Source organism: Triticum dicoccoides, chromosome 5A (genome assembly GCF_002162155.2).
Source record: "Triticum dicoccoides isolate Atlit2015 ecotype Zavitan chromosome 5A, WEW_v2.0, whole genome shotgun sequence".
Taxonomy (NCBI): domain Eukaryota; kingdom Viridiplantae; phylum Streptophyta; class Magnoliopsida; order Poales; family Poaceae; genus Triticum; species Triticum dicoccoides.
This window is the reverse complement of record NC_041388.1, coordinates 637,024,406-637,039,075: the sequence shown is the minus strand read 5'-3', so window position 1 is coordinate 637,039,075 and position 14,670 is coordinate 637,024,406. Positions and strand designations below refer to the sequence as shown.

The following is a 14,670-nucleotide window of genomic DNA, read 5'->3' as shown; positions in this document are numbered from 1 at the left end:
CCCGGTTTTTTAGATAGTTGAGGTGATAAGAAACCACAAGAGTGAAAAGAGTTCTTATTTGCACTTCAAATCAGAAAAATGTGACCTTAGGGCCCCTTTTGTGTTTTCTTGCCCCGGGCCCCCGAAATCTCAGGACCGGCCCTGGCTGCGCGCACGGCGGTCAGCCCGTCCGCCCACCCGCACCAGCACCGCACGCCCATGATGCCTACCAACACGCCGCTCGCGATGGCTCGCCCGCGCCTACGACGGCAACCAGCACGGCCGCATCAGCTAGCCCGCACCTGTGTGCCCCCGACGTACGCCCGCTCTCCCGCGGCGGTTGCACGCACGGCGATCCGCACAGCCAACACGCTCGCTCTCCCGCGGCGGCTCACCCGCTCCTGCGGCGGCAGCCAGCACGCTCGCCTGCCCTCGCCTGCAGTGCTAGGCAGCACGCGTGCCCACCCATGATGCCAGCCCGCACGCCCGCGCCGGCTGCACGCGGCGGCATTGACCAGAACGAGGCAGCAACTTTGGCGACCAGCACACACGCCAGCGCCCCGCAGGCGGCCTCCTACGCCCACCCCTGTTGGCGTCGTTGTATGCTTCCTGCGAGAGAGACGAAAGGAAGAAGTACTGGGTCGCTGCAGGTGGGACCGAGCGGGCGTGACCGGGGAGCCTCATATTGACCCTATATTTGAGATGAGTTTGAGGTACGCCGGTCAATTCAGACGTTTAGGGGCAAAGTGGGGGATCCGATTGGGTCAACCTTTTTGACCGAACACTGACCGGCAGACATTTCAAACGTTTAGGAAAGAAATAGGGGGTCCGGTTGTAAATGCTCTTAGATCACTAAAGTAGTGGTCTACAACACTCTAGTGATCTAAAACGCTCTTATATTTTTGTACAGAGGGAGTATTAATTAAGATGAATCAACATGTGGTTGGATGGTTAGGAGGACAGTGTTATCCCCGATTCACTAGAGTTCTGGTTCTAAACTTGAAATTGATGCTCGCATTTTACTGGATTTATTTTAGACCTTTCGGCGATCTGTGTTCAGTTAGAGCAGACGTTTCCGTCGACTACAAAGATGTCTATGGCTATGCATTTGTACCATATTAGAAAAAAACTAGCTAATTAAGCAATAAATCAATAAATACTAACGAATCCTTCACGTTAGAATAAAAGGTACATCGCATGTGTATTCACTAATCGTTTTGTATCACTTTGATAATTGGATGATGTTGTACTCAGAAAGATTCATCATCATCATCTGGTGTAAAGCTCAGCCGAGATCGGCTCATATGTATAAAAATGAATTGTACGAAATATTATACTTTATCTATTGGCCTAGATTTAGAAGTTCATAGAGCTTATATTTAGTTTTTTTTTGACTTGTTATACATTTGTATTTAGGTTTCTTCTAGTCGAGAAGCCTTCTCAAGTTCATCCTCTGGGACGGACTAGATGATGCTCCGGCGTAGATTCCTATCAGCTCCTCAGGGCGGCGAGATTAGAGTTTCTCGTCGTGCGTACACAACAGTGATATTTGATGTCAAATTCTTCAGACCGATTTAAGGATTCAACTACGATGACTGCGGCTCTGGGATGCTGGTCCTTAGAGAAACGTGCACGAAGACTTTCCAACTCTCATCAACAAGGTCAGGTCGGCTCCAGTATGGGACCGGCGATAGCGGCTCGTTCCGGCGGCGACAATGCTCGTTTGGTGGTCATGAACCTCGATGTACTTTTTATTATGTTTGACGTGTTTTGTACTTTCGCTGAACCTTTATAATATAGATCTGATATTTAAAAAAAATAAAAAACTCGTAACATATTTTTCTATTTAGAAAAAGCAGAATTTTATTGTCGGTCTGTTTTTAATGTTTTTTAACTTGAAAGTCTTTTTTTTGAGTGAATTGAGTTTTTTTAACATTAGTACATACACAAGCGCTCATATACACGCACATACACTCATCCCTATGCATGCACACACGCACATCGTACCCCTATGAGTACCTTTGAAAGATTGAGCCGGCATATCATCTTAGATTTACGAAGTCACCGTAGGCGCTTCGTCATCGACAAAAACGTCTCCTCCCATTAAATACGCATCACTGAAAATTCTAAAATAAATCCAAAAATAAATGCGAGCACCAGAATTTAAATCCTGATGAGCTGATGATACCACGGTAATCATCCAATCACAGGTTGGTTCGCTAGAATGAATTGAGTTGAAGGTCTGTTCTTTTGTTGTCCGTTAACCGGAAAACCGACCTAGTCCCGCACCGCCTCAGCCCAGCCCATCTACTTGGCCTGCTAACCCTTCAATCTCACCTCACCCCTCCTCCCCTCCCCGCCGCCGCAGGCCACCACCAGTGCGCCACGCCGCCACAACACCGCATCGCCGCTCGCCGGCGCCCGAGCCCGGTCCTCTGCCGCACACCTCGCGGCCTTGCCGGCGCGCATCGACCTCCTATCCCAGCCAGCCGGCCACTCACCATCCCCCGCGCGGCAGCGACCAGGCACCGTCTCCGCCCCCTCGCCTTCGCCCTCACCGCCGGGTCCGCCCTCGCCTTCGCTGCCAGCCGCCGCACCCCGCACCTCGCCTTCGCCCCGCAGCGCCGCACACCCCTTTGTCGGCATCGCCCCGTCCGGCCGCCCCTCCTCCTCCTACCAAACCCTAGACCTGCCCCCCCTCAAACCCTAGGAGGGACCAGGAGGCCTCGCCGGAGCCCCCGGCGGGGGCGGCGCGGAAGCGGAACCCGGGAGGCCCTCTGCGGAGGAGAAGAGATCTAGGAGGCCGAGCGAGGCGACGAGGGGGAGGCAAGATGAGGATCATGATCAAGGGCGGGGTGTGGAAGAACACCGAGGACGAGATCCTCAAGGCGGCCGTGATGAAGTACGGCAAGAACCAGTGGGCGCGCATCTCCTCGCTGCTCGTCCGCAAGTCCGCCAAGCAGTGCAAGGCCCGCTGGTACGAGTGGCTCGACCCCTCCATCAAGAAGGTAATGCCCCACCCTAACCCTCGTAAATTTTGCGATAGCTTAGTGTTTGGTTAGCAATTGGATGCTGTTATGCATGGGTTATGATAGATGATCTGTAATTGTGATAGTGCAGTGAGTAGAAATTAGAGGATCCGTGATTATCATGTGGCGTTTTTGAGATGCTACACTGTGTACTGTTTTGAGGGAATGCTATTTGGTTTGTACTCCCTCCATCCCATATCATGGGACGGATGGAGTACTATCTAGTGTACATATTTCCTGTAAATTGCTGCACATGTTTTTGAAATGCCTCATATTTAACAACCTACAGATTGGTTTTTAGGTTATATTATCTCTCTTCCTGTCATACCATGCTAAAATCCTATGCACTGACTGTGACATGTACGTTATTGTCTTTGTGCAGTGTATTCTTTTTTGTTAGAAAAAGTAATATAATGAACTTATGGTTTTGCCTTGGCTTTGATAAAAGTTGGGGCGGGGGGAAACCCCTTTCATTAAAAAAAAGTAATATAATGAACACATAACGTCATCTTCGTGTTGGCGTCATTTACTTATTTTCTGGTTATGAATATTTTATGCCTTGCATGATGTTATGCTGTTCACGCCTTTTGTATGATGTCATTGAAATATGAACCTAGCTTGTTAAAGCTATAAAACAGATTTCCCACAAAGAAAAAGATCTATAGAACAGATTTTAATAAACCTTTGTTGAGAACTCTGAATTGGATGTTTAATGCTTCATTAATAAAAACCAAGTAAACCTAACTGAACTGTATTCTAGTTTGTGTGATTTACATGCTAATTGAATTGACTTGTCCAAAATCACCGTCAATCTTTACCTGTCATATGATGCTGCATACTTCTTTTAGTTGGTTATCTGCTCTATTATGACATAGATATGCCCCATTTTCTGTTTTCAGTTATCTTTGGAATAATATATTTGTTGTTTATATCACTTAACTAACCCTATGTGTATTGATTCTAGACTGAGTGGACAAGGGAAGAGGATGAGAAGCTGCTCCATCTTGCTAAGCTCATGCCTACTCAATGGAGGACTATTGCACCTATCGTGGGTCGAACACCATCCCAGTGCCTCGAGCGTTATGAAAAATTGCTCGATGCTGCCTGTGCAAAGGATGAGAATTATGAGCCTAATGATGACCCAAGAAAGTTGCGACCTGGGGAGATTGATCCAAACCCCGAGTCAAAACCTGCACGTCCGGATCCTGTTGACATGGATGAAGATGAAAAGGAAATGCTTTCTGAGGCAAGGGCTCGCTTGGCTAACACCAGGGGTAAAAAGGCAAAACGGAAGGCAAGAGAGAAACAGCTTGAAGAGGCGAGGCGGCTTGCATCACTGCAAAAAAGGAGAGAACTGAAGGCAGCTGGTATTGACAACCGGCACAAGAAAAGGAAGAGAAAGGGAATTGACTATAATGCTGAGATCCCTTTTGAAAAGAGACCCCCTCCAGGCTTTTATGATACAGTGGGTGAGGACAGGCCACTTGAGCATGTGCAGTTTCCAACTACCATCGAGGAGCTTGAAGGGAGGAGACGAGTGGATGTAGAGGCTCAGTTAAGAAAGCAAGACATTGCCAAGAACAAGATTCTGCAGAGGCAGGATGCCCCTGCCGCAATAATGCAAGCAAATAAACTCAATGACCCAGAAGCTGTCACAAGAAGGTCCAAACTAATGCTTCCACCACCCCAAATTTCTGATATTGAATTGGAGGAGATTGCTAAGATGGGCAATGCTGGCGATCCTGCTCTAGCCGAGGAGCTTGGTGAAGGAAGTACTGCTGCTAGGACACTGCTTGCAAATTATTCCCAGACTCCAAGGCTTGGTATGACACCATTGCGAACCCCGCAACGAACGCCAGGTGGGAAAGGTGATGCTATTATGATGGAGGCAGAGAATCTTGCACGTCTAAGGGAATCACAAACACCTCTTTTAGGAGGCGATAACCCAGAGCTTCATCCATCAGATTTCTCTGGCGTTACACCACGTAAGAAAGAGATGCAGACTCCAAATCCCATGGCAACACCTCTGGCTAGCCCTGGCCCTGGTGTTACCCCAAGGATTGGTATGACACCGTCCAGAGATGGAAATTCCTTTGGGTTAACTCCAAAAGGGACCCCCTTCAGGGATGAGCTTCACATAAATGAAGAGGTGGAAATGCAAGACAGCGCACAGCTTGAGCTTCGTCGGCAAGCAGAGTTAAGAAAAGGTCTGCGATCTGGTTTTGCTTCTATTCCACAGCCTAAGAATGAGTACCAGATAGTTATGCCACCTATCACAGAGGAGAACGAAGAATCTGAAGAGAAAATTGAGGAAGATATGTCAGACAGGTTAGCACGAGAAAGGGCCGAGGAACAAGCAAGGCAGGAGGCATTGCTCAGAAAGAGGTCCAAAGTGTTGCAGAGGAGTTTGCCTAGGCCACCTGCGGCTTCAGTGGAGATTCTCCGGCAGTCTCTGATTAAAGGTGGTGAAAGCAGAAGTACCTTTGTGCCTCCTACATCACTTGAACAAGCTGTTGAGCTAATAAATGAGGAGCTCCTTAGGCTCCTTGAGCATGATAATGCTAAATATCCGCTTGATGAACAGATTCAGAGAGATAAAAAGAAAGGAAGCAAGCGTCAGGCGAACACAGCAGCTTTCGTCCCTGAAATCGAAGGTTTCGATGAGCATGAACTAAAAGAGGTATGCTTCTTTTCCGCCCTTATTTTATTATTGGTATTTGATGTTGAACTGTATATCCATTTGCTGATAACGTATATTCTAAATTTCGTATAGCATCAGGTGCATTAATATTTACTTGCTGTGGGTTCATAATCGTATATACTCGTGAGCATAACACAGTTATATGGTATATAGCACCCATATGAGTGCAGCAGGTCTAAACTATTCCTGTACCAACCATATGAGTCACTTCTGATTGCCCATGTTTGCTATAGCTAATCCACTGGCATTGAATAGTATCCTGGGGATGGCAAGGGAGGGGAACATATATTTTTATAGTGCCCCTCTGAGAGTGTAAAGGATGTTATCATCTACAAGTAATGTGTTAGTTAGAATTGTTATGTTATGCTCAGGGGCACACGGGCACATGGCCACACACGCACTGTAGAGATCTGTGCAGTATTTCTTCACAATAGTATTGACAAAGTTTGAGATGTGTATTCTTTCTAGTCAGATATGCATTTATTGGATTACTGATGAAACACTTTCTCAATGTAGTAATCACTTATAGCCATCTGTTCCTTTTCGTTTAACCGTATACAGAGTTCATTTCTTGCCAAATCTTCATTTACACGTTTATGTTTGTTATTACTGTTCTTTGTGTCAATCCTATTTGCATCGTTTAGTTTAATGTACTGGAGATGTTTTTTAAATCGCTTAATTTCTCTGTCGACAGGCAAGTTCTATGGTTGAGGAGGAGATTCAGTATCTTCGTGTGGCCATGGGCCATGAAAATGAATCTTTTGAGGATTTTGTAAAGTCACATGATGCATGCCAAGAGGACCTTATGTTTTTCCCTACTAACAACAGCTATGGTCTTGCTAGTGTTGCTGGAAATGCTGATAAAATTTCTGCCTTGCAACATGAGTTTGAAATGGTGAAGAAGAGAATGGATGACGAAGCAAAGAAGGCTTCTCGGCTTGAGCAGAAGATCAAGCTGCTGACACAAGGTTACCAGGTTAGTTGGGGATGATGTGTCATCTTCTTTCTGGCATGTCTATATCAATTTTAACTTCTCTTCAGGCAATCATTTTATACAGTCTGGCTATGCTAAATGCTTCTCTTTAGTTGGTTTAAGGACGCCTCTTTAACATTTGCCTCATTGATGTTCGCTGTCATTTAAAAATTCATTATGTGGAAGCCAACCCAGAATTTGAAAGATTATCCTGTTGCCCGAAACCGAACTTGCATAATTTGCAAAGAGATACACCACTGTAGTGGTAGCTTCTGATTTTGCTTTTCATTTGATATATACTGAAAAAGAGTACTGTATGGTGACGATTTTATATTGTTTCTTGCTTTTCCATGTTGATTTGCAATGCTGATGGTTTGCTTCACTTCCTATTTGATTTGTTAGGCGCGGGCTGCAAAATTGGGGTCACAGATCCAGGACACCTTCAAGCAGATGAATACTGCGGCAACAGAACTTGAATGCTTCCAAGAGTTGCAGAAACAAGAACAGATGGCCGGTGCCTATCGTGTGAGAAATTTGGCTGAAGAAGTGAATAAACAGAAGGCACTGGAACAGACTCTCCAAAGCCGCTATGGTGATCTGTTGTCTGGTTACCAGAGCATCCAAGGACAACTTGAGGAGCACAAGAGGCTACTTAACCTACAGAAGGAGGCAATAGAGGCAGAAAACCGTGCCAAGGAGGAGGAAGCTGCAGCTCAAAATCGCGCCAAGGAAGAGGAAGCTGCAGCTCAAAGTCGTGCCAAGGAGGAAGCTGCAGCTCAAAATCGCGCCAAGGAGGAGGAAGCTGCAGCTCTAAATTGCGGCAAGGTGGAGGAAGCTTCAGCTCAAGATGGTGCTGCTGAGGAAGAAAATGAGAGGAAGAATCACGGCATTGAAGAGGAATCAGGACAGACCAGGGTTGCCAATGAAGAAGCTGCAGGAAGCAAAGAAATCATCGGGGATCAGATGGATGTGGACAACGCAGATGCAGCTGGAGAACTTGTAGGTCCGATTCCTCCTCTGCCGGATGCTCAAGTGGATAATGATGGAGCTTCAGTTGAACAGAGTACTTCTAACGCTAAGAGTGGTGAGAACGTTGCCATGAATGAGGGAGCTGTTGACAAGGTTGATTCGTCCAAATTAGATGGTCAAGACAATACCAATGGTAGCATGGATGTTGATGCTGGTAGCCAGGAAGAGGGAAACAATGTTCCTGCCGCTCCTGATGCTACAATTGTAGATGTAGGGAACACACCTGTATCTTCAGATCAAGCTGTCTCGAATGAAGAGAGTGACGTGGTCCCTGAATGAAACATCTACCACATACCTCATCTGCGGCGCATGTCACAAGCATGATGAGGAAGGTAACTAGAAACAGGATGCAGTTGCAAAGTGTGAAACTGTATGTGTTGGTAAAATTGTGGATGGAAGCAAATTGGATGTTCAAGGCTGTAGACTATTACTTTTCACTCCTTCCGAACACGCTTGTGTGCCATGTTTATTTTGTCATTTTTCGTCAGGCATTTTTCAGTTTCTGTTGGTCTGAAAATTTATTTGGAAGGTAGAAACCTGACATTTGCATTTTTCTGTTGAAAATATGAACTTGAGGGAAAAAAAAGAGAATATGCAAATATTGGATGTTTGTGCCAGCCGGTTATCTGAGCTTCATGAAAACTGCATGCAGCCCGAAGCCTTATTCAAGAATTTGTTCCGAGTGAACCAGCTGCCACTGTGCCACAGGACAATCCAAATCTCTGAACATTCTCAGTTGAATGGATAATTATGCAGAACCTAGGCTAAATTCCCAGTGGTGGAACTCATCTAGGCTTCGTTATAATCACCCGAACTCTTATGAGATATGGAAAGCATTACGCAAGCCCGTAGCTTGGAGTTGCAAAGTTTCTAACCTTTTTTTTTTTTTGCATAAGAACCACTTCAGTTCACAAAATTTGAGTGATCACTGCTAGTAATTCCCTCTAAGTTCACAACCTTAATTTGAGTGATCACTGATAGTAATTCCCTCTACGTTCACAACCTTAAGCACTGACACCGCAACACTTCTATCCTAGTACTGTACATGTATTTAAAATACCATCAAATACCAGTAATAGTACCCCCAATACTGAAGCTCTGAATACGTTGGTTGCTGCTGCATAGCACCGTAAGAGCACTAGACACTGTATAATGCCACGACCCGCAAAATAACCGTCAGTCCATGCGTAAAATGCTGCCCGATCAAACACTGTAAACACATCGGACCCGCAAAAAAATTTGAGGGGTGCGGTAAAATCTCACCTCCAACCAACGAAAACACAGGTTTCTCCCTCGACCCGACGGTGCCCCGTATCCCAGAAAAGCGGTTGGCGGGAGGGACATTTCAACCCGCGCCCTTTTTCCACCCCTTCCGCAGCCGCCAGCCATTGGTTCCGCCCGTCTGCCGCCGGCGATTCTGGCCAAATCCGCGGGGCGGAATCCCGCCGTGGGGGCGCCCCTCACCCTGTTCCACCTAGCCGCTTCATTGGCTTCCGGATCCGCCGAGCCGAGCCGCCCCTAGTCGCCGTCGCCGCCCCGGGATCCACCGCCGTAGAGCTACCGCCCAAGCCGCCGATGAGTACTTGTGCTTGTGCTTTGGGATGCGCTATGCATAGTTGGTTCATGTAGCGTTCGTATTTGTGAATTTAGATGGAATTGAGCCCCTGTGAGAAGTTTTTGTTCGAGGATTCGTCCGATTCGAACGGCTCGGATGTTGAGACGCTGCTTGTGAACTATCGGCAGCAGACGTTGGTGATGGCCCTCACCGTGAAGGAGCACGAAGATGAGAACCGAAAGAGACGGCAAGGATCGACCATCGGCCATCTTTGCATTCCTCGAAATCGCCATCTCGGGAACGAGATGTTGATGCAAGACTACTTCGCGGACAATCCAACATATCCGCCGCACCTCTTCCGAAGAAGGTACCGAATGCGCCGATCCCTCTTTGTAAAAATAGTGCAAGCTTGCGAGACCAATTGTCGGTATTTTACTCAAAGAAGAAATGCCGCGGGCTTGAAGGAATTTAGTGCATATCAAAAAATCTCGGCAGCTATGCAGGTAATTGCATATGGCATTCCGGCTGACTACGCCGATGAGTACCTTCGCATCGGTGAAGATACTACAATTGAGTCAGTGTGTAGATTTGCCAAAGTGATCATCCGTGTGTTTGGTCCTGAATATCTTCGGGCACCCAATGAGGAAGATACAAAAAAGTTGATTGCATAAAGTGAGAGAAGAGGTTGTCCTGGCATGCTAGGAAGCATTGATTGTATGCATTGGACTTGGAAAAACTGCCTGAAGGCATGACAGGGAATGTATTGTGGCAAGTCTCGTGATGCAACAATTGTGCTAGAGGCCGTAGCATCCGAGGATTTATGGATTTGACATTGCTTTTTGGCTATGCCGGGTACTCTCAATGATATCAATGTGTTGCAACGGTCTCATTTGTTTGTTAGGCTTTCTAGTGGTGATGCTCCTGCTTGCAACTACACTATCAATGGACCTAAATACACAAAGGGGTACTATCTTGCAGATGATATCTATCCTTCTTGGTGCACATTTTTCAAGAGCATCAAAGACCCCCAAACTAGGAAACAATGTAAATTTGCAAGGGTACAAGAGGCAGCCCGAAAAGACATTGAAAGAGCATTAGGGGTTTTGCAATCTAGGTTTGCCATTGTTCGTGGTCCTGCTTGTTTTTGGGACAGACGATCCTTGAAAACATCATAACATGCTGCGTTATTCTTCACAATATGATTCTCAAAGATGAAAGGGGCATGAACTTGGAGTTCTTCTACGACAATGTGGGCAGCCGTGTCAAACCAGGTAGAGACCCTAACCACATTAGAGCATTTCTTCACACCTACAAGGAGATTGAAAATGCAAACACCCACTTTCAGCTTCAGGAGGATTTCATTGAGCACCATTAGCAAAGGGCTGGGCAACAACACAATCCAGTTTTCCATTCATTTCATTTAATTCATGCGTGATTTGTATCCAGGACAAGTTTTATATTGAATTATTTAGCTTGCTTCGGTGATTTCAATAATTATTGTAATTTGGATGATTGTTGTATTGTAATATTGATATTTTTTCTTATATTGAATTAGTAATTCTAAATATGTGGCATATGTGTCAAATTCAGATAAAAACCCATCTGATATGAGGGCCGACGCGGGCGGATATTCTGTTTTACAGTTCCGCTATGCGGTGTCTGCTCTGCCGGCACCCGCACCAGCTCGCAAAACCGTTTTTCCGCGAACTGTAAACGAGTTTTGCGGGTCGGATATACGGGGTCTGCTAGAGATGCTCTAATCCATACACACACTGTCGCAGAGCTAATCACATATCCTAAAGGGCAGTTTGGTCCTTTCAAGTACCTAGAACGAAAACGAAGAAGAAAATCAAGAAAAGAGAAAATAAGCACACAAGCTGGGTGGCAATATTTCGAAGTCAATCTTGATTTTGCAAAATCAGATATTGTGGATGACAAGTCCACCACCCTCGATCTCCATCGCCACACAACTTATCATCCCCAAATTGCATAGGACAATACTATTGGGTGTGTTAACATGTTGAACCTCTATAGGAATCTCTATGTGTGGCACCCTTGAACACCACTTTAAAGCATGGGAGGTGGGCCGAAGCACTCGTGTAGCAGTCTAGGACACATGTGGGTTGGAGAAAAAAGCAGGAGACACTTCATATTGTGTAACACGTGATACTAGAGCCTAGATGCCCGGATACAAATCTTAGTGGACTCACTGGTGGTCGGTCATAGTTGATGGATTGAAACACTTGCCTTTCTTTTAGATTTGGAATGTTGGTGTTAGCAGGGACATAATGCTTGATGTTCGACTGATAGATTTGTTGGGTTTAGTGCTACTTTGGTTGTGGGATGGAGGACATCATAACTTGCAAGGGCAAAAGTGGCCCGTCCTATCATCCTATCATGCTAATCCATCCAAATGAGGGCCCATAACCTATTAAAATGTGGCCATCAACAATAATCATCACAACTCGGTGAAATGAGAAAGGAAATCGTAGTTGCCGAATCATCCGCTCTTGGATCCGAAGGAGCCAAATTGCTCGTCGAAGAGACGAGGGAGGTTCCAAAATATTTCCCTGTGCCTTCTAATCCTAGGCAACCCATCCACATACGTGATCTCTTCTCTTTGGATGTACACATAGATGACCTATAGTGGTTATCACTAGAGAAAGTGGGATAAAAAGAAGCTTGAGAAGCTAGGATCTAGGCGTTAATGCTAGCGCTACTGATGTGAACAAGCTCTGCCCGATTCACCATATTTATCATATTGTATGGTCATGAAGCTATCAGATTCTCCAATTTCAACACACACATTGCTCTTTTCTGGTTAGCTCTTATTCTGAACTCTACATCCACCTATGGCTCAAGAAGTCATGTGTCATTAATTATATGAGATTAGCACCACCTGGTTAGGAAAACTGTGCACACTTCATAATAATAAAGAGATCATGCACATGGCATGGATAACCATGGTCGACTCAAAATCTCAGCCCACCCGGCATGACCAAATCCTCCTTTACCTAACTTTTGTATTATATCGCCAGTCCTTCTGCACCTAACCAAATTTTGTTGTGTCATAGACTCGCATGCATTTCATAAGGTTGCATATGTCTTGAATGCTGACTCTATATTTATTAAATTAGGAGATTCATTGAATCTTGAGACAAAGAGCGAGCGAGCGAGAGAGAGAGGACCTCAATGCTATAGAGAGATCATCTGTGTGTGTTCTTTATATATCTTTCTCAACCGACCTTTGATCGTAATAAAATTCTTTGATAATGCAAGCTTGAGAAAGTGATTATTTTGCAGTCAGTTGATATATTTCTTCTTTCTCGGCGATCACTTTTCCCTCCTTCGCCCGACCTACATCTAATGGAACCACACCCTCTTCCTCCTCTGATGCGGCCATGATTGAGGTTGATGATGTAGCAAAGTATGTGGTACCAGCTAGGCGTCGGGTGAATGACACCGGCGCAACTGACACAATGCAGATCATACCAGCAAAGAAAGTGAAGCCCACATTCAGGACTCCATGCCAATTTTTGACCGTGGGGAAAATTCAACTGAAACTGAATTGAACTGAATTTCAACATACAAGTATTGTGTGTCCTTTTTATTTCTAGGTTCAGAACTAGTAGATGCGTGCCATCTACTGTAAAGTGTTTTATCTAGTACTAGTACGTGCATGTGCTAGTTACAAAAGTCAAAGTAGTAGTAGTACAAGCTACGGTCAGCTTGAGAGTCCAATTAGTAATAAGAGTCGTAGTCGTACAAGTCTAGCCGAGTCAAGTGCCTGCGCGCACTATTTATAGGGCCGAACCGGCCGTGTATGAGGGGAGTTAGTTTTACGTAAGATAAACCAGAAACTCGCTATGTTCCTGTGGCCAAGTTCTGCTTGTTTTTTTGGAGAATCCATCTAGGGTTCGTGTTTGCTTGGCGTGGAGGATTGGAGCCTGTGACTTCTAATCTGCTACGTGAGTCCAAAGGGCTCGTCCATGTGATTCCGGTGTCTCGCAGGGTTTGCATGTTGTTTAATTAGATTTGCATCTAGTAAGTCTAGTTCTGGAGTAGTCTGGATCGTTGTTACGCCGGTTTGCAGATTGATTTGCTGCCGCTTATTCGGATAGGGGAACGATTGAAGATTAAGGAGAAATACTGATTGCAACCGAATTGTGCCGTGAAAGATCAGGAAAAGTTATTCGCGCTGTAGTTTTTCTGTCGAAGGGCGCATCAAGTGGTATTCAGAGCAAGGTTGATCACGGTACAATTATTTTCTTGCTATTTGATTCAACTGTTCGAAAGATGGTGAACTCGCAGCATGACAAATCTGATCATGAGGAGGTCGATGAGCTTCCAGAGGGTTTGGAGATAAGTGATGATTTGCGTATCCATCTGATGGCGATCAAGGGAGCCAACAAGAAGCTTGGGACAAGTGTTGAGGAATTGTCTGCAAATATTGTAGGCGTCGAGGACAGGTTGAACGAATGTTTGACCGCCAGCGACCGATAGCGCACTGATAGTCTACAGGTGGTGACTGAGAGTCTTAATCGGCTCACCGCAGCAGTTCAGCGCCTTCAGGCGAGAGATGTGGCACCCTGACAGTCCCACTCACCTCGACAACGTCGTGACCGCGACAACGATGATGATGGTGATTTTTCTGAGGATTCTGATGCCCGTGGAGGCTTACCTCACCGACCACGGCATGATGCTGAGGCTCACCGCCATGCTGGGCGGCGCCGTGACTATGGCGGCAATGGTGCCCACGACGATGATGGTTTGGGTCGAATCAAGATAACCATACCTGAATTCTCTGGACGTTGTGCTGACCCGGAGAAATATTTGGAGTGAGAGATGCGCGTAAATCAGATTTTTGACAGTCACAACTACTCCGAAGAGAAAAAGGTTCGTGTTGCATCTATGGAATTTACAGAGTATGCTCTTGTATGGTGGGATAATAAGAACCGTACTCATGAGCGACCAACGACATGGGCTGACATGAAGCGAATTATGAGGGAACGTTTTGTGCTTGCTTACTACACTCGCCAGCTTCATAGTAGACTGCGTCGTCTAGTGCAAGGTACAAAATCAGTTGATGAATACTACAAGGAGATGCAAGTTTTGATGATCCGTACAGCTGTGCGTGAGTCTGCGGAGGTGACCATGGTACGTTTCTTTGAGGGGTTAGAAGAAAAGATTCATGACCGTGTTGATTTAATGCAATATAATGATATTCATGAGTTGCTTCATCAAGCGGAGCATGCTGAACATTGGGTATTGGAGAAGCAAGCTTCAGAGACTCGTCCAACTTACAACAGTGGGCGACGTGGTTCTTCTCCTATTGATGGTGGGTTTAGTGCTAAACCGACTCTTTCTTATAAGTCGGGAAGCATTGAACAAAGCAAAGTGGCGG

The 14,670-nt window shown here is 45.7% G+C and overlaps 1 protein-coding gene across 1 annotated transcript; it reads left to right on the top strand.

The window, feature by feature from the left end:
- The first annotated feature begins 2,328 nt into the window (after positions 1–2,328).
- LOC119303630 (cell division cycle 5-like protein) lies at positions 2,329–8,232 on the top strand. The gene is made up of 4 exons (XM_037580760.1): positions 2,329–2,987; positions 3,973–5,688; positions 6,404–6,685; positions 7,085–8,232. Exons 1-4 carry the CDS (start codon positions 2,811–2,813, stop codon positions 7,988–7,990), a joined length of 3,081 nt encoding a protein of 1,026 aa, XP_037436657.1. The 5' UTR covers positions 2,329–2,810; the 3' UTR covers positions 7,991–8,232.
- Positions 8,233–14,670: the final 6,438 nt, after the last annotated feature.

Bases quoted from the DNA above. Each gene is read 5' to 3' on its own strand.
- LOC119303630 (XM_037580760.1), top strand. From the start codon at position 2,811: ATGAGGATCATGATCAAGGGCGGGGTGTGGAAGAACACCGAGGACGAG. The intron at 2,988-3,972 runs GTAATGCCCCAC...TATTGATTCTAG, and splicing joins TCGACCCCTCCATCAAGAAG to ACTGAGTGGACAAGGGAAGA. The intron at 6,686-7,084 runs GTTAGTTGGGGA...TTGATTTGTTAG, and splicing joins TGCTGACACAAGGTTACCAG to GCGCGGGCTGCAAAATTGGG.